The sequence below is a fragment of the Octopus sinensis genome, linkage group LG1 (genome assembly GCF_006345805.1).
Source record: "Octopus sinensis linkage group LG1, ASM634580v1, whole genome shotgun sequence".
In the NCBI taxonomy this organism is placed as follows: Eukaryota; Metazoa; Mollusca; class Cephalopoda; order Octopoda; family Octopodidae; genus Octopus; species Octopus sinensis.
This window is the reverse complement of record NC_042997.1, coordinates 39682877-39707731: the sequence shown is the minus strand read 5'-3', so window position 1 is coordinate 39707731 and position 24855 is coordinate 39682877. Positions and strand designations below refer to the sequence as shown.

At 38.9% G+C, this 24855-nt stretch overlaps 1 protein-coding gene across 4 annotated transcripts in view; it reads left to right on the top strand.

Moving 5' to 3' along the window:
* Window positions 1–24855, top strand: part of LOC115209857 — a 255590-nt gene that overhangs the window by 82480 nt on the left and 148255 nt on the right. For all 4 annotated transcript variants that reach the window (XM_036499777.1, XM_029778457.2, XM_029778434.2 and 1 more), the window contains exon 2: window positions 10369–10463. In XM_036499777.1, the coding sequence (XP_036355670.1) occupies window positions 10446–10463 (18 nt within the window). In that variant the 5' untranslated portion in view covers window positions 10369–10445. The remainder of the gene's footprint in view (window positions 1–10368; window positions 10464–24855) is intronic.

The window sequence follows — 24855 nt, the reverse complement described above, 5'->3', positions numbered from 1 at the left end:
ATGTACACACCCACACGCACACACACACTCACATGCACCCACACCCACACACACATACATACACTCTCACACACACACTCTCACTCACGCGCACACACATACACACACACTCACACGCACACGCACACACACTTACATGCACCTATACACACGCACTCACACACACTCACACATACACATTCACACACACCCACATGCATGCACACACGCACATACACACACACACACACACACACACACACACACACACAAGCACAATGCACAATCATATATTTACTGAGTCTCATGGGCGATATTAAAACTTTTTCTATCTTCTTCTGTATTTTATGTGTCTGGGCGTGTGCTTGTGTAAGAGCATGTGAATATGTGTGTGTGTGTGTGTGTGTGTGTGTGTGTTCAAGTAAGATGCTTTATCAAGTATTCCTTAGGGGAATTTGTCTAGGTGCACATACACACATGTGCACACACTTACACACACATGCATGCACACACACACACACATACACACACACACACACACACATTCACACACATATATATTCTTTTCTACTCCAGGCACAAGACCCGAAATTTTGAGAGAGGGGGCCAGTCGATTAAATCGAGCCCAGTACACAACTAATGCTTAATTTATTGACCCCCAAAACGATGAAAGGCAAAGTCGACCTCGGCAGAGTTTGAGCTCAGAACACAATGACAGATGAAATACCTATTTCTTTACTACCCACAAGGGGCTAAACACAGAGGGGACAAACAAGGACAGACAAACGGATTAAGTCGATTATATCAACCCCAGTGCATAACTGGTACTTATTTAATCGACCCCAAAAGGATGAAAGGCAAAGTCGACCTCGGCGGAATTTGAACACAGAACGTAGCGACAGATGAAATACGGCTACGCATTTCGCCCGGCGTGCTAACGTTTCTGCCAGCTCGCCAACTTCACGCACAGATATATTAATGAATGTTTAAGCACTTCATGGCCTGTATTTGAAAACTTTTAAGATAATCTAGGAGTAGTTAAACTAAAGTTTTTAAACATTTCAGAATGAAACTTTAAATGGACATGAAAATATATTGCTAATCTTTGCTTGGAGAGAAATAAAAGAAAATTCTCCAGACATGTTTTATGTGTAGTCCCTTGGGCAAGAGTTGAGGCTATCAACTTACGCATAAAAATCTATAATTCTTTCCCCACCCAAAAGAAGCAATTGTCATGAAAAGGAATTATTTTATACTTGGAGTCTGGTGCAGCCCCTCAGCTTACCAGCCCTGATCAAACCGTCCAACCCATGCCAGCATGGACAATGGACATTAACTGATGATGATGATGATGATGATGATGATGATGATGATGGTGGTGGTGGTGGTGGTGGTGGTGGTGGTGGTGGTGGTGGTGGTGGTGATGATGATGATGATGACGATGATGATGACGATGATGATGATGATGGTGATGATGATGATGATGATGATTGATGCCTTCACTAATTATGCAGTAAGCATATTTGTTGGATGCATGCAGAACTGGAAAGTATCTTACTCCTACCCAGAAAACAGTAATATTTCATCAGCAATACAAGGAGACTACTACAGATGCTTTCAGAACATTTGGAAAACAAGAGATAAAGAAGAAGCCACCAATGTTACATTGGCAACATGGGTTAAAGAAAGCATCAATGTAGTATATTCATACATGTGTGTGTGCATGAATGTATGTATGTGTATCAGCATTAAATGCAGTAAATTATTTGCTGCAGATTTTGTTTCCGGAATTTTAGCGCGCCAGAACTAAGACATTTGAAATTAACCCCAATGTAATCGATGGAACTAAGCACGTATCTGTTTTTATACGGAAAACTGGTGGTTAGTTTTACAAATTACATTACCTGTGGAATGATCGCACTGACAAGCCTACGGACAATGGATTACATAAGTGATTCATTTGTTAATAGGCGAAACCGCCGGTCTGTGAGTAATTCTGGTTTCGTTGTATAATTTTCATCTGTCTTGCCCGCATTTTGTTCTGGTGTCCGCTGAATTTTCCTCTAGAGAACACTCTTTTCTTTGTAGTTTGATTCTAGCATACGGCTGACCACCTAGTGGTTTTTTAGCTCTTTAAATATATATATATATACTTTTTTTAAAAGCAGCAGACATGTAACAAAAGTTGTTACTCAGAGTTTCACATTCCCATTCGTCGGACACTTTTGTTAACTGTCCGACAAACGGGAACGTGAAACTCTGAGTAACAGCTTATTATATTTTATTATATTTCTGCTGCTTTTAAATAAAGTATATTACTCTACCTCTGGTATTTGGGTACTCTTTTTTCTGCCTTGTTTCACATTTATGTGCTTACTCCAGTATATATATATATATATATATATATATATATATATTTGTCACGTCACTTGTAAGATTGCTCATGAGAGCAGCTGGTAACATGGAATCCAGTGCAATAACCTTATGCACGGGTGTTGCTGGCATTTTGCATGGGCAATGGTCAGTGATGGTCTTCCTCGATCGTAAGTGGACAGCCATCATTCATATCATCATCATCATTATCATCATCACCATTGTCAACATCACCACCACTGTTTAACGTGCATGTTGCATGCTGGCATGGGTTGAATGGTTTGAAAGGATCTGAATGGGTCCAAGGACTGCTTCATGTTCCTGTGGCTGCTCTGGTTTGGTACCTTTGGCTGGATATCTTGCCAACGCCAACTACTTTGCAGTGTATACTAGATGCTCAGTAGTATGTACTCTCAAAGTTGCCATGCAGCTCACAATATCTACAAAGCCCAAGGAATGGAGCAGGTGTGTCCATATGTCAGATGGGGATCAAGGTATGAGAGAAGAGGTTGGGGTAAATCACATTCAAGTTGTGGAAGAGCTACATGGCTATTCACATTTAGGAGAGAGAATGAGAATGAAATAATGATATCTCCAGAGTGATAGCCATGATGAGGTGTCCTGGCGGCACCTCAAAGTACAAGGTGAGTAGTAGTGTTGCACTGCACTGAACCCATTTTTCAGCACAATCAGCTATAACACCTGTGGCACACACAGAAGTTGAGACAACCAGAGACCAACTAGGTTTTCATACAAGTTCGCAAAAAACAGCACAGCTCTCATGACTTTTGGAAACATTTTTTCACACTCAGAGTTACTGAAGCATAGAACAAACTACCAGCATCAGTTGTTAGCTGCTGAGACAGTACATCCTTTAAAACCTCCATGCTTCCTGAAATTCACCAACACCACACCTGATATCTTCCCCTCCATATGCATGTACACATGTATATCATGACTCATACACTGTTCACTTTCCTGACTTTTGTACATAATTCTGTATACTGTACATGCATCTTTGATGAGTTGTAGTGCACCTGAGCACTATACACAATAATTTTATTATTATTATATGTGTGTGTATGTGTTCATCTGTCCTGGGTATGATTGTAAACTGCATCCAGTAGTCAGGTTCTGGTAAGGGAGTTCCAAAGTTTTGAGGAGTGTAGAACCACTGCTTAGCCATTATTGTCCCCAGGTCTACTCTGACTCAGGATAGTAGCACCTGTTAGGGTCTCAGTTATGGGTTAGCTAGAATATGAATCACCGTAAAGGTCCCTTGTTAGAACTTCCTTCTAGGTGAAGATTTCTTCCTTTTTCACCCTTTTCAAGCCTAGCCAGGCTCATGGGCCCGGTTTCCCGGTTTCTGTGGTGTATGTGTTCCCCCCAGCTGGATGGGATGCCAATCCATCACAACATTACTCAAGAAACAGGAAGAGAGAGTGAGAGAAAGTTGTGGCGAAAGAGTACAACAGGGGTCACCACCACCCACTGTCGGAGCCTCGCGGAGCTTTTAGGTGTTTTCGCTCAATAAACACACACAACGCCCAGTCTGGGAATCGAAACTGCGATCCTCCGACCATGAGCCCACTGCCCTAACCACTGGGCCATTGCACCTCCTAGGTGAAGGCAAACTCATATAAAAAAACCTGAAGTGCAGTTGGTTTGTGGTTGTCTGAACCTTTGTTGTGCCATGGTTGTTATAGCCGATTGTGTTGAAAAATTGGTTCAGTGCAGTGAAAAATGTTGTCTACTCAAACCAAATTCTCACACAGAAACTTCTTGGACTCTTGGAATATTTGCATGGACTCACTGAGTGTGTGTTTATGTATGCGTGTGTGTATTTATGTTTGTGTATGTGTTTGTGTTTGTATATGTGTGTTTGTGTGTGAGAGAAAAAGAGAGAGAGAGAGAGAAAGAGAGAGAGAAATTTTGGTCTTGTTCAGCTTTGAGAACAGTCTCATTATTTAAAAGCTTTTTCAATTTTTGTTTATTGCTTTTTCAATTTCAATTTTGTCGGTGTCTCCCAGTGTTATTAGAATACATTATTCCAAAACTCAGGAATAAATATCCTTCACTATGGAAACATCACTTTCAAAGAAAGTATTTATGATACCTGCTGTCTTTTACATATTATATTATCAACAGGGAAAAGGAAGGCATCTCTGCTTTCAAAGACATTTTAATGAATTTATTGTTCTGAAGTCAATTATTTGATATTAAAAATCACTATTATTATTAATATTTCTACTATGAATAATAATAATGATGATAATGATGATGATAATAATAATAATAATAATAATAATAATAATAATAATAATAATAATAATAATAATAATAATAATAATAATAATAGCAACAATAACAGCAACAACAACAGTAGTAGTAGTAATAGTAGTAGTAGTAGTAGTAGTAGTAGTAGTAGTAGTAGTAGTAGTAGTAGTAGTAGTAGTAGCAATAATATGCCCTGATGCAGTACCAGGCAGTGGCTCTCGTGGCTTCTGATCTTAAATAATTAGAAGTGTTATCATGTACATTGTTTTGTCTTGGGATAAAAAATGGGTTACAGCAAATATTCTGCTCAATACCACGGATTTGCTTGTCAGTTGTTTGACCTTAACCAGTTGACCATGTCTCCTTAGTGGCTGACGATATGTGCTTCTCTGATCACGAGAAGAAGTTGTGGGGAAGCATCATAGCCATGTGTTGAGAGGGATTCTTTGGGGTTTAGATAATTCACCTTTGGAAACTTGGGTGTTTCATTCAACAACCTAAAACAAAACTTATTCAGGGACCTTTTGAGTGGGATGCGCTACTTGAACAGTAATGTAAAACTCTGAGTAACAGTGTGTGGAAATTTTTTGGGCTTTAATAAAAGTATCTTACAGTACAGTATTCGAGAACTATTTTTTTCCCCACCTTGTTTTACATTTATGTTCTTCTTAGTGTATACTAGAAGTATCGCCCAGCGTTGCTCGGGTTTGTAAGGGAAATAACTATATAAGCATTTTTAGAGAGTTACTTCCCTTATATAAACTGAGCAAAAAATGCATTGAAACTGCGGAAAAATGATGGTAAATTTTTTTTAAAGTCGTAGACTCATCGTAGACGTGCGCTAATACCCAGAAGGGCTCAATATGAATCACGACTATAAGATGATACACGCTTTTGGTTAAACTGCACCGCAAAATGTGGGAGTAGTTAGGAATCTAAATCGGAGGAGACAGAGTCTCACACACAACTTCAGTTTTATATATAAAGATATCTGTAATGGTAAATGCAAAATTCTGTCTGTCTAGCTGTCCAGGACCTTTGTATCTCAGTCTGCATTTGTTCTACATAGACATATTATATCTTTTTTGAAGCAGGATGATCCCAGGATTGACAATCTGTCCTTCATTTGGTTCTTGAACACCCAGCATTGGGATCAGGTTTGGATGAGGATTTGTTATACGTTAACAGTTTCTCTTTTACTTGTTTCAGTCATTTGACTGCAGCCATGCTGGAGCACCGCCTTTAGTTGAACAAATCGACCCCAGCCAAGTACTTATTCTATTGGTCTCTTTTGCCGAACCGCTAAGTTATGGGGACGTAAACACACCAGCATCAGTTGTCAAGTGATGTTGGGGGGACAAACACACACACACAAACATATACACACACATACATATATATATATACATATATACGACGGGCTTCTTTCAGTTTCCGTCTACCAAATTCACTCACAAAGCTTTGGTCGGCCCGCGGCTATAGTAGAAGACACTTGCCTAAGGTGCCATGCAGTAGGACTGAACCCGGAACCATGTGGTTGGTAAACAAGCTACTTACCACACAGCCACTCCTGCATTCAAATTTTAAAAGAACTCCAAAAATTTGTGAACTTACAAATTTTTCATTTAAAATGAATTTAAAGTAATACCATGTTGGTAGGGTACCAATAAAGGCCTTATTATTATTGCTTTCTCTAGTTTGGGGCCACAGGCCCAGTTAGCCCACTACAGGAGCTAGCTTAAACGTTTGCACAGTGTGGCTTAAGTTAGTTATATATATTGCTGTCATTTCCTTAAACCAGTAAGAGGGTTAGTGACAGGAAAGCATCTACAATGATTTTGTGCCCCTAATTCCATGTCACTAAAATAATTCCACAATAATATATTACTGTAACTCATGCTGGCATAGGAAAACAGATGTAAAAATGAGAGAATAAACTGTGTGTGTGTGTGTGTGTGTGTGTGTGTGTGTGTGTGTGTTGTGTGTGTGTGTGTGTGTGTGTGTGTGTGTGTGCACGTGTATGCATGTGTGTGTGTGCATGAGCATTTTTGCCTCTCCTTGTCTTGACATCATGTGATGGTTGTAAAGGAACGTTGCTGTCATAATAGGTAGTGTTGTTCGTTTGGAATCTTCCATGGAAATGTGTCCGACAAAGGGGGAAATATTTCCTTGCTTAGAAACAAATGTGAGTCAGTCACAAGAATGGCATCCAGCTATATAAAGTCTGCACCAATAAATTCTTTAAAATTTATTCAACAGCAGCATTACCATTATCATCATCATCATCATCATCGTTTAAAATCCGTTTTCCGTGCTAGCATGGGTTGGACAGTTCGACCGGGGTCTGGGAAGCCAGGGGCTGCACCAGGCTCCAGTCTGATCTGGCAGTGCTTCTACAGCTGGATGCCCTTCCTAACACCAACCACTCCGCGAGTGTAGTGGGTGCTTTTTACGTGCCACCTGCACAGGGGCCAGGGGAGTCTGGCATCGGCCACGATTGGTTGGTGCTTTTAACATGCCACCGGCACGGAAGCCAGCCAAGGCACCGCTGGCACAGAATTATTATTTAACAGAACAGAGGCAGGAAATTAATAGAAACCAGTACAATGTTGGAGAAAATACTTCAAATTGTTTCTCCCAGTTCTTTAGCTTTTCATTTCAAATCTCAGTGAGGTCACTTTGCCTTTCAATCCCTCCAGGGTCAATAAAATGAAGTACCTATCAAGTACTGGGGTTAATATAGATTAACTTAATGCAGTGAAGTCGCAGAATCTTTAGCACCCTGGGCAGAATACTTTGCAGAATTTTATCCGTCTTCATGTTCTAAGTTCAAATTCTCATGAGGTCGACTCCTTTTGGTGTTGATTAAATAAGTACCAGTCAAGCACTGGGGTCAATGTAATTGACTTAATCTCTCCCCCAAACTTGCTGGCTTTGTGCCAAAATTTGAAACTAATATAAAGGACTAACTTGTTTCCCTCAAACCTTTTGACTTTGTGCTTAAATCAGAAATTGTTATTTATCTGGACATCAACTTTTAAGTATACATAATTTAGGTGGGCCTTTTTTTCTTTTTTAACTGGTTAGTCATGATGGGAAACTTCTGACTGTTTTCACAGGGCCTCCAAGACTGATGAGAGAAAGGAAGAAAGCTTTCCTCAAACTGGAGATTTGACTCAAGTATTTATGACAATGTGAACTTAACTTAAGAAACTCAGGGACCAGATGGGCATATTAAATGAGGCAACAGATTAAATCTACTCAGAATGAAAAGAACTGAATGAGTATTTCAAGACAATCGACCCAATTATCAAACAGTTCCATTAATCCATTAGGCGCAGGAGTGGCTGTGTGGTAAGTAGCTTGCTTACCAACCACATGGTTCTGGGTTCATTCCCACTGCATGGCACCTTGGGCAAGTGTCTTCTACTATAGGCTCGGGCCGACCAAAGCCTTGTGAGTGGATTTGGTAGACGGAAACTGAAAGAAGCCCGTCGTATATATATATATATATATATATATATATATGTTTGTGTGTCTGTGTTCGTCCCTCCAACATCGCTTGACAACCGATGCTGGTGTGTTTACATCCCCATAACTTAGCGGTTCGGCAAAAGAGACAGAGAGAATAAGTACTAGGCTTACAAAGAATAAGACCTGGGGTTGATTTACTTGACTAAAAGGCGGTGCTCCAGCATGGCCGCAGTCAAATGACTGAAACAAGTAAAAGAGTAAAGAGTAAAAGAGTGAAATCTGAACCAATAGTTTATTTTAACAAACTCCATAAGGGTAAAAGGCAAAGCTAATTTTGGTAGCATTTAAACTGAGACCAGAGAACTGGAATAAATACTGCAAGGCATCTTCTTCTACTTCCAAATAACTCAGGAAATTAGTTACCAACGATTGTATTAATACAATTATGGCATTTACAACTTTTCAGAAGTATAGTAATTTTGAGTGTACCGAAACTAATAATTCTACATTTATTCTTAGTCTCAATATTAACTCAAACTAAAGCAGTGAGCTAGTAGATTCATTAGCATGCTGGACAAAATGTTTTGTGGAATTTCCTCCGTCTTTCAAATTTTGCCAAGGTCAACTTTGCCTTTCATCCTTTTTGGGTCAATAAAATAAGTACCACTTGAACACTTGGGGTCAATATAATCAACTTCCCACTTCCCCCCAAATTACTGGACTTGTGCCAAAATTTGAAATCAATATTAACTCAAACCACTTCAATAGGGTTGAAAAGGTGGACCTTATAATTTGATATAAATATATATACATGGAGATACCTTGACTAGTGACCAAGACCTTTGGAAGTATGCTGGGCGTGAGAAGACTCGGCAGGACAAGTGAGACCATAACCCATGGCCTCTACCTGGGATGTAGCCAGTCCACTTATGCATACCTTTCCTTCTTGGGACACAAAATTCTACTTGTGAAGACCTGTTGAGGCAAGTGAAATCGAAATCGATCAAAATCAATGGAAATTGTAGTTGTGATACCAGTGCCGGTGGCACGTAAGAGAACCATCCGAATGTGGCCATTGCCAGCGCCGCCCCGACTGGCCTCCATGCTGGTGGCACATAAAAATCCCCAATCGATCATGGCCATTGCCAACCTCGGCTGGCACCTGTGCCGGTGGCACGTAAAAAGCACCCACTACACTCACGGAGTGGTTGGCGTTAGGAAGGGCATCCAGCTATAGAAACACTGCCAGATCAGACTGGGCCTTCCTAATGCCAACCACTCTGAGAGTGTAGTGGGTGCTGTTACATGCCACCAGCATGAGGGCCAGTCAGGTGGTACTGGCAACGACCTCACTCGAATGTTTTTTCACATGCCACCAGCACAAGTGCCAGTATATATATATATATATATATATATTTATGTACATATGTATGTATGTGTTTATGTGTGTGTGTGTGTCTTTGTGTGTGTCTTTGTACCCCTCCACCACTTGTCAACTTATGTTCATGTGTTAATGTCCCCATAACTTAGTGGTTCAGCAAAAGAGACCAATAGAATTAGTACTAAGCTTAAGAAAATAAAGTCCTGGGGTCGATTTGCTCAACTAAAGGTGGTGCCCCAGCATGGCCGGTGTCAAATGACTGAAACAAATAAAAGAGTAAAAGAGTAAAATATGTAAATGAGGGTTGGGGGGATGAATGTTGATAGATAGATAGACAGATATGGATATACACGTATACACACACATACACATACACACACATACATAGAATATATACAAAAATCTTAATACATGTTTATAAATATACAAGCAAATTAATATACAAGTTGAATTAAGTGCAAGTTTTCCATAAAAACTAATTTAAATTAATCTTGTTTACTTTTACAGATTATAGATAATCTATTGAATTTTCCATAAGACAGCATTCCTTTAACCCTTTAGCATTTAAACCGGCCATATCCAGCCTGAAGTATTCTGCCTGTTTTATGTTCAAACTGGCCAGATCTGGTCTCTCACACCAGCCCTACAATATCGTTTTAAAAATTAACAGCTACCTCATCAAAATCTCATAGCTACAAGATTAACGCATGATTAGTTCAAAGCAATGTGGATAAAAAAGGATTAATTTTGGCAGAATAATGCGAACACTAAAGTGTTAAAGATTATAAGATACACTGAAACTAAAAAAAAATAATAATGATGATAAGTCATTAGTGAAATATTGAAAGAACTGTTTCTAATCTGTGTAATTTCTTCTCTTTCAGCTTTGATGTGTCTCGAATATTGCTTTGGCATCTACATTAGGTTCAATCTGGATACCACCTAGTCTATCACTAGAATAATGAGGAGAGTCAGACTGGTAAGTTGTCTTTGATCTACATAAGTCTGTGTCTGATTTTGATTACAGACTTTATTGTTTTTGCATGGATTTTCATTGTCTTTTTATTTATTTTGTTGTTATAATTGCAATCCATTCACTTCAGCTTCTTCACTGTATCTACTCGTTTCTGGAGAAACTTTTTGAAAGGGAAGCACTCCGTCGGTTACGACGACGAGGGTTCCGGTTGATCTGATCAACGGAACAGCCTGCTCGTGAAATTAACGTGTAAGTGGCTGAGCACTCCCCAGACAATGTGTACCCTTAACGTAGTTCTCGGGGATATTCAGCGTGACACAGAGAGTGACAAGGCCGGCCCTTTGAAATACAGGTACAACAGAAACAGGAAGTAAGAGTGAGAGAAAGTTGTGGTGAAAGAGTACAGCAGGGATCACCACCATCCCTGCCGGAGCCTCGTGGAGCTTTAGGTGTTTTCGCTCAATAAACACTCACAACGCCCGGTCTGGGAATCGAAACCGCGATCCTATGACCGCGAGTCCGCTGCCCTAACCACTGGGCCATTGTGCCTCCACTTCTGGAGAAACTATTTCACACAGCAATTGCACCAGTTTTGAGAACTGTAATACTTAGATTCAAAATACATTCAAAAGCAATACTGACTAACACCAGCCACTCCAAGAGTGTAGTGGGTGCTTTTTACATTCCACCGGAATGGGGGGGTCAGTCTGGTGGCACTGGTATCGACCACATTTAAAGGCGGCAAGCTGGCAGAAACGTTAGCACACCCGGCGAAATGCATAGCCGTATTTCGTCTGCCTTTACGTTCTGAGTTCAAATTCTGCCAAGGTTGACTTTGCCTTTCATCTTTTCGGGGTCGATAAATGAAGTACCAGTTACCCACTGGGGGTCGATATAATCGACTTAATCCGTTTTTCTGTCCTTGTTAGTCCTCTCTGTGTTTAGCCCCTTGTGGGTAGTAAAGAAATACACATTTAAATGGTGATTTTTAACTGCCACCAGCATTGCTATTGGCCATGCTCAAATGGTGCTTTCTACATCCCAAAGGCACAGGTGCCAGTCAGGCAACACTAGCATTGGCCACTATAAGATTTCACTTGACTCAACAGGTCTCCTTAAGCACAACATATTGCCCGATAATTGCTGAGTACTTTTAAACAGGCTTCTCTTGACTCAACAGGCTTTCTCAAGCATAGCCTATTGCCTGACAATTGAAGGGTACTTTTAAATGAGCCGGTTATGTGACACAGGCATCAGTCAAAGCACATAGGAGTATTACCCTTAGTTGTAACACTAGGTTTTTCTATTTATTAATGGACTATTGAACCTAGAAATATTTCAACCATGAAAAAAAGAAATCAAATTAAGAAGGAAAAAAAATATGTAAGAGTGTTCTAAAAATAGATAATTATTTAGTGAAAACTAGTAAACAAGTAACAATAATTTGGATAGTTAACCATACTGATAATAATAATAATAATAATAATAATAATAATAATAATAATATAATAATAATAATAATGAAACATTGTGTACGGTGCTCAGGTGCACTACAACTCATCTAAAGTATATGTACAGTACATAGGGTAATGTACAAGCATCAGGAAAAGAACAGTGCATGAGTCATGACATACACATATGTGTATGAGTATGGAAGGGGGACAGTCAGGTGTAGTTTCGGCAGATTTCGGAAAGCATGAGGGCCTTAAAGGATGCAGTGTCATGGCAGTCAACAACTGGGAAGATATCAAGGGAAGTAAGAAAGCAGATGAATTAGCAAAAGAAGGAAATAGAAAATATAGATTGTTCCAGATCTTTCACAAGTTGACTCATTTGGTAAAAGTATAATTAATCAGAGATGGAAAAATTAATGAGAAGATTCAAGAGATAAACTAAAACTTTAATCCTCCATTAATCTCAGTCAGATCTATCTATGTAAAAATCATAGCAGACATTGAACAAAATAAAAGACCATATTCTTTTGTGCAATATTTTAATATTCAAACAAGTTTATGGAGTGGCACGTAAAAAGCACCATCCGTCCGTGGCCGTTTGCCAGCTCCGTCTGGCTCCTGTGTGGGTGGCACATAAAAAGCACCCACTACACTCTCGGAGTGGTTGGCGTTAGGAAGGGCATCCAGCCGTAGAAACACTGCCAGATCAGACTGGGCCTGATGAAGCCTTCTGGCTTCACACACCCCAGTAGAACCGTCCAACCCATGCTAGCATGGAAAGCGGACGCTAAACGATGATGATGATGATGATGATGATGATCTTTATGTTCTTAAAGGAACTATTCAGAAACCTTTGTTCCAGTAAAAAGATCACCAATCTCAGAAGCAGGACATTTTCAAAAAGATTTTTAAAAGGTTATCAAGGCTGACGATGTAATTTATTTTCAGATATTCTATCTATAAGATCTACCGGAATTCAAAGAAGTTTTCTAATTTTTGTTTTGCTCCATCTTTCATACATGTTTTTTTTCCTCAGTGGTATAATTAATTCAAACGTCCATGTAAAACTTGTAATAAAATATACTCTTCTAACAATAATGCAAGGGAAGTGACTCTGAAAAATGTTATCACTTAAGGGAAGTAACTTACTATAATCAACCTCTGTTGCAATTACTATTTTATTATTTGGTATCTCATACAAATTGCTTTGCAGTTCTTAATAACCTTTTTGCGTTTGAAGTCCAAATCTTGATGGAGTTAATCTTACGCTTTATCAGTCAAGTACTAAGGTCGATCTAAGCGGCGATATGCAGCCAAGATTTGTGAACAGAAATAATGCAGAAATACTATGATAAAACTTTGTTTTCGTTCTGAGTTCAAATCTGCTGGTCCCTTCAGAACCACAAAATGAGGGATTTATAATACCGAGAATTAATTCACTCATCTACACCCATTCATTATACACTTTCGAAACTTTTTGTCTTTTTATCAATGCAAGAAAAAAAATGGCATGTACGTCATCTTGAAGAAATTTTTATGTCCTGTATGTGAAAAAAAAAGGGCCGATAAAATACACATCTGATTACATTGTATACCATGTCTAATATTTATAGGCTGAAAATTAGAAAACTGAATGAACAAAAGTAAAGAACATGATTTTATTTAACAGATACAGGTACAATTCAATGCTATTCTAAACCGGAGAATGTTTAATTTCAATCAATCCACTTCATAAATTAACAAATTTCAAAAACAGGGTTGGTTTACTCAATACAGTGTACTGCATATTGCATGGTATTCCTGGATTTCTGGAAACCAGATAAGAGATTCAGCACTCTCTTTCTCTCCCTCTTTCTCCCCCCTGTTTCCCTCTCACTATGTATATTTAAAGATAGATAGATAGATAGATAGATAGATAGATAGATGAAAGGAGCACTCCTTCAGTTATGATGACAAGGGTCCCAGCTGATCCAATCAACGGAACAGCTTGCTCGTGAAATTAACGTGCAAGAGGCTCAGCACTCCACAGACACGTGTACCCTTAACGTAGTTCTCTGTTATGTTCAGCATGACACAAAGTGTGACAAGGCTGGCCCTTTGAAATACAAGTAAATGTTATATGTGGTGCTATATTTGTAGAAAATAGGAATAAGCGGTCTTTGACTGCTATTTCTAAATTTTCGGTATGTGGCTAAGCAACTTGTTTATTTATGTATATATATATATAAAGAGATTTTTGTAAAAGTTCCTACCGATAATGGTTCTATTTCCATACCGAAACTACTTGGTAATAATTGTTAATTTTAAATTTAATAATTATTTACCCCTATATTATTAATATATATATATATATATATATATATATGTGTGTGTGTATATACATATATATATATACATTATATATACATGTATATATATATATCTTTTGTAAAAAACATAAATCCAAAAGAAGAAGCATACTCTAAGATGTAGAGCAGTATATATTAAAAATGGGGAAGGCTGCTTTATGCGATTACCTTAGTTTTCCCATCCATAAAGGGTTTAGCTTTATTGTCAGTTTCCAAAGACCTGTCGGCCCATGATCTCTTAAAAATATTTTTAAGAGGTCAAGGATTTGATGGGATCTGATGATATGCCATAAGGCTAAACCCTTTATGGATGGGAAAACTAAGGTAATCGCATAAACCGGCCTTCCCCAATTTTAATATATATATATTTCGTTTTGGGATTTGGTTTGCAAGATTCTTTATGTGAGTTCCTGCTGTACTGAAGTATATTCTGGTGTATATATATATATATATATATATATATATATATATATATACACCAGAATATACTATCTATCTATCTATCTATCTATCTATCTATCTATCTATCTATCTATCTATCTATCTGTCTGTCTATCTATCTATCTGTGTGTCTGTGTGTCTGTGTGTCTGCCTGCCTGCCTGCCTGCCTGCCTGCCTGCCTGCCTGCCTGCCTACCTGTATGTCTGTCTGTCTGTCTATCTATCTATCTATCTATCTATCTATATATATATATATATATAATAGATAGATAGATAGATAGATAGATAGATAGATAGATAGATAGACAGACAGACATACAGGCAGGCAGGCAGGCAGGCAGGCAGGCAGGCAGGCAGGCAGACACACAGACACACAGACAGACAGACAGACAGACAGACAGATAGATAGATAGACAGACAGACAGATAGATAGATAGATAGATAGATAGATAGATAGATAGATAGATAGATAGATAGATAGATAGATATATGTTGTTTAACCGAAGAATTACAACTCACTATATTAGATATATGAAAATCTACTATGTGTGTGTGTGTGTGTGTGTGTACACACACACGCACACATATATCTATATTCAGAAGAGGCGAGTAGAGTCACATATGTGTAATACAGTGAGGTAAAAAAAAATAATTAACTGAGAATACCTTCACAGTTAGAAGACAAATAGCTCCTTCTGGTGGTGTTTAAAATCTTAAAACAGAAATCAAAAGAAATAACTCTGTCAGTATCAGATAACTGAAACTTTTGGAAAAAATCGACTTTGCAGTCAAGAGTTGATCATGCATCAAAAATAAAAGCAACAGATATGTTTCAATTTTGTTTGATGTCATCTGTGAAGTATATTCACCACAGTTGGTTAAGTTTAGAAGTGATCAAGTTTATACAAAAATTGAGCGAAATATGATAATCTCAATTAGCTAAAGAATTTCAACTCACTATACTACATATCCGAAAATCTACTATATGTATGTGTGTGTGTATGTGTGTGTGTATATATTATATATATATTATATATATTATATATAAATATATACTCATTATTTATGTACATATATATACATATATGTATGATTCAATATGTGACCGCGTGTGTATCGTTGGCGATTTTTTTCCTCCGTCTTCCCTTCCTTGGACCTTTCCTTTTGCTATGTTTCTGATGAAGAGCTCCGCTCGAAACATTAAATCCTCCTTCTTTCTTTCCTTTCAATACCATCTGTATTGAGTACTTCTCCAGTTTAATGTAAAAGTGTTTTTACTATAACATGAAGAAAAAACGTGTGAGTGTGTGTGTGTGTAAGTATTGCAGAAACTCTTTATCATGCAGAATGGTTTCTACACATGATCAGCTTAGTTATTTTATCTGTGTTTCTATTTATGCTTCCTCTACTTAGTCAAGGAGACTATGCTTCTCTCACGAAATTTAACAAGATGGAAACTTTGTTCTTTCATCAATGGAGGGAGATAGTGTTGGAGTTATCCCCCTTCTTTCCAGTGTGCATGTTTGTGTGTGTGTCCTTCTCTCTCTCTCTCTCTCTCTCTCTCTTTCTCTGTCTCTCTATCTATCTATCTCTCTTTCACTCTCAAATATATACACACATGGACACACAAATACACACACATACATTTGCTTGTGGTCTACCCTTCGTTTCAATAATTACTACTCCCAAGGTTCCGCTAGCTGTGAAATAGATGTAACCTGGATTTTATCTACTCCATTCCCAAATTTTAGGTATATTTATTCACATATACAGCAACTCCAGTTGCTAACCGTGATATATTACTCTTTACTCTTTTACTTGTTTCAGTCATTTGACTGCGGCCATGCTGGAGCACCGCCTTTAGTCGAGCAAATCGACCCCGGGACTTATTCTTTGTAAGCCCAGTACTTATTCTATCGGTCTCTTTTGCCGAAACGCTAAGTGATGGGGACGTAAACACACCAGCATCGGTTGTCAAGCAATGCTAGGGGAACAAACACAGACACACAAACACACAGATATATATATATATATATATATATATATATATATATATATAATGACAGGCTTCTTTCAGTTTCCGTCTACCAAATCCACTCACAAGGCTTTGGTCGGCCCAGGGCTATAGCAGAAGACACTTGCCCAAGATGCCACGCAGTGGGATTGAACCCAGAACCATGTGGTTGGTTAGCGAGCTACTTACCACACAGCCACTCCTGCGCCTATATATAATAACTTTTTTCAGCTTATCGTACTTCAATACAGGAAAAATTCACAACCTTCTGTGCCAATAAACCACTATTGTTCCTGAAAGTTATTTTTTATATCTTCTATGGACTGCTTGAAGCTCACTATCTTCCTACACCTTGATCTTTGGATCTTACTTTTACATATATATATCTATTATATAAAATCTGTTCTGTCTGTCTGTCTGTGTGTGTCTTCTAGGATCTCGGGCATCCTCCATCCGATTGCACTCAAATTTGATATGTAGATACCGACAGTATCCGGGCGTGTATAAGTCTTGAAAAAAATTACAAAAATCGATTCCAGTTGAGAATGCGATCGATAAATCCGTTTTTGTCCTGCTTTTCTTCCGTCAACCTGTACAGAACTGCACCTTCCATTTTTGTTGTTTTTGTACTACTTAAAGGCACGTTTCTTTCCTGCTAAGCTTACTGTTTAAACCATGTTTGTGTTCTCCCAGTCAACAGCCATATAATTACTGGTACTTTAAACTCTTCGGTTGCATATTTGTGTGAATAAAATCGTTTTTCTTTGGAATAGAAAAAAATTCTATCTTTATTTCTTCTTTTGCTGGTGTCTCAAATTTTGGTTGAATCAGTGTTTCCCAAAGGGGAGGCCAATGAGACGGTCGGACAAGTTGTTTTGAGAAAATTTGATTTAAATGTTTGACAACTCAGCACCATTGGACAGGAGGTGTTTTGCTCGTATATATATATGTATATATATATGTACACAGGATGGCTTATATATACATATGTGTATGTGATTGAGAAGTTTGATTCATAACCAATCAACAGCACCTTCTACAAGAGTCTGACCAATGCCTTATGGAAGAAATTTAGCAGATGGAAACTGTGCAGAAGCCCATCACAGACTTGTGTGTGTGTGTGTGTGTGTGAACATGTTTGTGTGTGTGTATGTGTGTATATGTATGTTTGTGTGTATGTGTGTGTGAGTGTGTGTGCGTGTGTGTGAGCATGTTTGTGTGTGTATGTGTGTATATGTATGTTTGTGTGTATGTGTGTGTGCATGTTTGTGTGTGTGTGCGTCTGTGTGTGTCTGCATGTAAATGCGTGTATGGGTGTGTGTGTGAGCATGTTTGTGTCTGTGTATGTGAGTGTGTGTATGTATGTTTGTGTGTATGTGTGTGCATGTTTGTGTGTGTGTGTGTGTGAGTGTGTGCGTCTGTGTGTGCCTGCATGTATATGCGTGTATGGGTGTGTTATTCCAGTCACAGAGAATCTGCAAAAGTTATGGCCACATTTCCATATTCCAGACTAAAAACAAAATGTGTTGGATGTTCCAGTTTCAACCTAGTTTCTCTCCCTTCCTATATAAACAGCTTTGTTTGATCTTCTCTTTACATACAGTTTGTTCTGCAGGATGTTTTTTTCTGTCAGTTTCCAAGCTGCTCACCTTTGCTCCGCATCATTCTTCAAGTACCTGTCTCATGCCAAAAGGCAAAATTCAGGCCATGCTTGTGAAGAGCTTATGAAAGAGTTTACAACTCATAACAAGAACATTTTCTCATGTTTGCAGGCACTAGAGTGTACACTCACTTATCCACAATAAGAAGTACACATATACACACGCATGCACACACACACACACACACACACACATACACACCCATGCACAAACACACACTCACATACACACACAAGCACACAACACACACACACACACACACACCCATGCACAAACACACATACACACACACAATACACACACAGACATCATCATCATCATCATTGTTTGACCGTGATCGAGACAATGGAATTTACCATGTTGCGCCAGACTTCACGGTCCATCATAGCATTACGGAGGTCCTGTTGCTGGATGCCTGTATCCCTGGAGATTACATCAGGGTAGGAGAGTGTGCGCCCTCTGGTGCTGCGAGTAGATGGCTTCCAGAGGAGAAGAGTAGAAATTACTTCTTTTTCAGCTCTACAACAATGTCCAGCAAACTGGACTCTCCTACCTTTCACAGTGCATCCATGCTGCCAACAAAGCGCGCGGAATTCTGTTTTTGATTCGACGGTCATTCGGAATGCTCACAGCAGCCATATTCCTGCCACTCTATGTCACGCTGGTGAGACCCATATTGGAGTATGGGATTCAAGCCTCTTCTCCTTATCTCCTCAAAGACATACAGCACCTCGAAAGAGTCCAGAGGCTGGCTACCCGCATGGTTCATGGTCTCAAAAATTTGTCCTACGAAGAAAGGCTGAGGACGCTCGACCTTTGTTCTCTTGAAAAACGCCGCCGCCGTGGTGATCTCATTCTCGCCCACAACATCATAAGCGGGAAGTGTAACCTCTCGAAAGAGCTGTTCTTCACTCCTGCTCCGGAGCGTCGGCTGCGGGGTCATTCCGAAAAGCTCTACCTGCGACGATTTCATCTCAATCGAAGGAGAGGAGCTTTCTCCGTCCGGGTTGCGGATCCGTGGAACAAGCTGCCAGACGAGATGGTGAAGATGCCGACGACCGCTTTGTTCAAAGCCTCCCTGGACCTCAAGTGGCCTGAACTCTTTACATGAACACCACCCTGTACTTAACTCCATGTCCCCCTACATGGCCTTGCTATTTGCTTTTGAGCCAAATTAACTAACTAACTAACTAACTAACAAGAGATGATACAGGTGGTAATTTCCCATGTATTTGCATTTTAGTTGGATGGCGCTTCCACGAGAGATTTTGAGCTCTCATAAGGAGGCGAGTGTAGGTTCCATCCAACCGCCTCTCAAGCTTCTTTGATAACGTCCAGGTTTCTGAGCCATATAGTAGAATTGGTTCGACACACAGAAACACAGACACACACACATACACACACACTCACACAAACACTCACAAACTCACCCACACACACATACACACAAGCATACATTCACACACTCACACACACACACACAGCACACATACACACCCATGCACAAACACACACTCACATACACACACACACATACACACACACAACACACACAGACACACACACATACACACACACTCACACAAACACTCACAAACTCACCCACACACACATACACACAAGCATACATTCACACACTCACACACACACACACACAAGCACACATACACACCCATGCACAAGCACACACTCACATACACATACAAGCACACAACACACACACACACACACACACTGTACACACACAAACACACAGACACACACATATGCACACACACAAACACAAACCCATCCACACACATACACACACACTCACATACACACACAAGCACACATACACACGTACACATACACATACACAACACACATAAACACACAGACACACACATATGCACACACGCACAAACACAAACCCATCAACACACATACACACACACTCACATACACACACAAGCACACATTCACACGTACACACACACACACACACACTATACACACACAAACACACAGACACACACATATGCACACACGCACAAACACAAACCCATCAACACACATACACACACACTCACATATACCCACACACGCTCACACACACACAGAGACACACTCACACACACACAAACACACATACACACACACTCAGATATAGATACAGACACACATATATGCGTACGCTTGGTTTGATAAGTGCCATGCACAAAACTCTGTCCTTCAATTGCTTTAGTAACTTTCTACTGATAACATATACGTATATAAGTATATACGTATATTCTCTGGCTAAATGAAATGTTTCTTCAAGTGATGCCAAATTTTTTGCTTTTACGTTTTCTATTTTAATACATGTGTGTGTGTGTGTGTGTGTGTGTATTTGTGTGTATTTGTGTGTATGTGTATATAGATATACATAAGTATGTAGATATATCTATCTATGTATGTTTATATATGTGTATGTATGCACGTAGATAGATAGATAGATAGTTAGATAGATAGATAGATAGATAGATAGATAGATAGATAGATAGATAGATAGATAGATAGATAGATAGATAGATAGATAGACAGACGGACAAACTGGCTGACTGACTGACTAACTGACAGACAGGCAGGCAGGCAGGCAGGCAAACAGACAAATAGACAAATAGATAGATATATAGTTAGACACACAGACAGACAGACAGACAGACAAACTGACTGGCTGACAGGCAGGCAGACAAACAGACAAATAGACAAATAGACAGACAGAGAGACAGAAGGACAGACAGACAGACAGATAAACTGACAGGCAGGCAGGCCGACAAATAGATAGATAGATAGATTGATTGATAAATAGATAGATAGATAGATAGATAGATAGATAGATAGATAGATAGATAGATAGATAGATAGACACAAACATACATACACATGCATATATGGTTAGGATAAAGAGCAACAGCAAATGTGCACGTGTGTGTGTGTGTGTGTCTTGGTGTGTGTATGAACTTCTTTGAACTTCTTGCTCATACATAGGTACAAGCGAGAAGTTCAAAGCATTACTCAGCGCCAAAGTGCAAGAGTTGTTTGTGTTTACTGGCACCTCACATGACTAGATACGAAGTGTGATACAGGTGATCCATTGTTCAGAATGCATAGACATGGGTTGTGTAGAATCATTAGATAATTAGCAGAAATGGAAATAGAAGTAGAGAAGAAATGGTAAGGGAAAGAAAGAAAAATCCTGCATTTTCTTGCAGTTGTCAGGGGAGTGGGATGGAGGTGACGTTATTGGCTGCTCGTATTCTGCTTGGTCTTTGGATCAGCACCACGTAAAAAGCATCCGTGCCGGTGCCACGTAAAAAGCACCTGTGCTGGTACCGCATGAGAACCACCCATGCTGGTGCCATGTCAAAAAAAAAAAAAGCACTCAGTACACTTTGTAAAGTGGTTGGCGTTAGAGAGGGCACCTCAGCCGTGGGAAACCTTGCCAGAACAGACAACTGGAGCCTGGTGCAGCCCTTTGGCCTGACAGCTCCTGTCAAACAATGCCAGCTTGGAAAACGGATGTTAAACGACGACGATGATGATGATGATGATGATGATGATGATGATGGTGGTTGTGGTGGTGATGATGATGATGATGATGATGATGATGATGATGATGATTGTGATAGTGGTGATGATGATGATGATGATGATGATGATGTTGGTGGTGGTGGTGGTGGTGGTGGTGATGATGGTGATGATGAGGATGATGAGGATGATGAGGATGATGAGGAGGAGGAATTATGTGACTGTATATATGAGATTATGTTGTTGCAAATATGTATGCATATCCATGCCAGTCCACATAAAAAGTACCTATGCTGGTCCATGTCAAAAGTACCCGTGCCACATTAAAGGCACCTATGCACATTAAAGTCCACATTAAAGGCACCCATGCAAGTCTATCTGTGCCAGTCCATTAAAAAGTACCCATGCTGTTGTCATGTAAAGGGCATCCACCACACCCTGTAAAGTGGTTGGCATCCAGTTGTAGAAACCAAGCCAGATCAGCATAGAACTTGATGCAGCTCTCCTGCTTACAAGCTCTGGTCATTTAGCAGACATTAAATGATGATGGTGGAGGCACGTGGCTTAGTGGTTAGGGTGTCAGCACCATAATCATAAGATTGTGGTTTCGATCCCTGGACCGGGTGATGCATTGTGTCCTTGAGCAAAACACTGCATTTCACATTGCTCCAGTCCACTCAGCTGGCAAAAATGAGTAACGCTGCGATGGACTGGCATCCCGTCCAGCTAGGGAACACAAACGCCATAGAAATGGGAAACTGGGCCCATGAGCCTGGCTAGGCTTTAAAAAGGCGCATTTATTTATTTTTTTAAATGATGATGATCAGTGGTTGAATTTACCAAATCTTTTTCTAGAACAGCAGCTCTCAACCTGAGTCCATATGACCCCTGAGGTTCCACATAAAGTTCAGCAGGGACCACATAGCAAAGTAGTTAATTGGGCCAGGGCCACAATAGTATTTTGAGGGCCCCTGAACATTGTTGCTTTAAATGTATGTATTGGTATGTATTGCAAGAAACAGCTAGGGTTCTTTCCCTAACATTTTACATAGTTCAACTTACACAAGGGAATGCGTGAAAAACAAAATGTTTCACTAAAACTAGTTTTTAAACATCAAATGGCTATGGGGGTCCACCAGAATAAAATAGCAATCAAAGGGGTCCATAGATAAAAAGTGTTTGGGAACCCCTGTTCTGGAAGGTTTAGATTGTAACTGATTATTTTGAAGTAATTTTAGTTGAACAAGTTTATTCTACAGGTTAAATCTGTTGTATTTTCTAAGTGAAATTTCTTCAATATTCTTTGACATTTTGGGGAAGTTCTCTGAAGTTCTATAAATATCCCCATGGATGTCTTGAGTTTCTCTTCTTGATCTGTATTTTACGTCAGTCTTTGTATTATCCAAGAATTATTCCAAGGGATTTTGCAGAAGAATTGAAACCTATTAGCAAAAAAATTCTCTTTTACCCATAATTAGAAAAAGAACTCAGATTGTCTGTTTAATGTTATCAGTACATTTTTTCACTTTACTTTTTTTTTTAATATCAGTCAGCTATTATCTCCATCATCAACATACATGTTGTCTCTCTTCACTTTATTCCTTTTTTTATATTTTTCTATCTCTACTTTTTCATATAATTGTGATTCTCTCTTTCTTCCTTTTTTTCTTCTACTCTTGTATAAACATTAATACAATTATTTCTTCTTCTCCCTAACTTCCCTATTTGTTTCTTCATTTCTTCAATTACATATTCACACATTTGACACTTTCTTGCTCATTTTTACGCTCCTCTAACTATCCTGCCTGCCTCTTTGTCATGTAGTTCCTTACTTTATCGCATATATCTCCACCCTTAAGTTTAAATGCATTGCCAACCATTATATTTTAAATGTTAAATTTTACATCATAAGAGTTTGAATCTTAGAACCTCAGTATTCAAAAGCTTCCCTTTGACCAAATATACAAATATACAGCACCTATATTTGTCTGTAATCTCTCTATATATAAAGCTGCAGTTGTCTGTGTATGGCAGGTTTGGTAGCCTTCAACTAACACTATCTCCTCCGAGACCCTGTGGCGCAAGTTGACCAAAATTGAGAGTATGATAGAAGAAGGCTTGCTCTTCATTTTGTAGAAGATAAAATTCAAATCGGACCATGTTAACACCAAAAATTATTTACATCAAAAAGGTGCTTTTTTTCTATGAAATTCCCTACTTTTTACAATTTTTTTACTGCTGTGTTGCCATTTTTCGGTGTATTTCAACCAGAAAAATGTTCACTTAAAGAGAATTACAAGCTACATAATGTAAAATTTTTACTTTTCAAAAATTCCAATTCTAAAGGGTCGAAACAAACCCGAGCAATGCCGGGCTATACTGCTAGTTGTAAATAAAACCCTCAGCCATCATTTCAAAAACAAAAACAGTAAGAATAATGATAATGTAAGATTTCAGTTTTAAATATTATTAAGTAACTCTGTGTATATGTGTGTGGGTGTGGCAGCTACTGTGAGAAAATATACAACTAATTTAATTTTTCTTTAGACATACGCTGGGTTACTCACCTTTCAACTGATAAAATTACAAAAACTATACCTCATTAAAAATATAAACAATTACTGAGTAAAGTCATCTGTATAATTGTACGGGTTGTGTGCAGGGTTTTAATAACAAAAGTACCTACACATATTGGTTATAAATAAATAAGTAGGCAGAAATCATATACATGTTTAATAAACATATATTTGGACTCAGTGAAAATATAAACTGTAAATGTATCACAAGATCTTAGATAAAAGATTTCAAAAGCAATATGTTGTTCACATCCATACTTATTCATAACCATACTGTGCTGGTACTTCTGTTCTTAAATCTCAGCCATCAACCTTGTACCGTTATGTAAAAGACTTCACACCAGTAAACA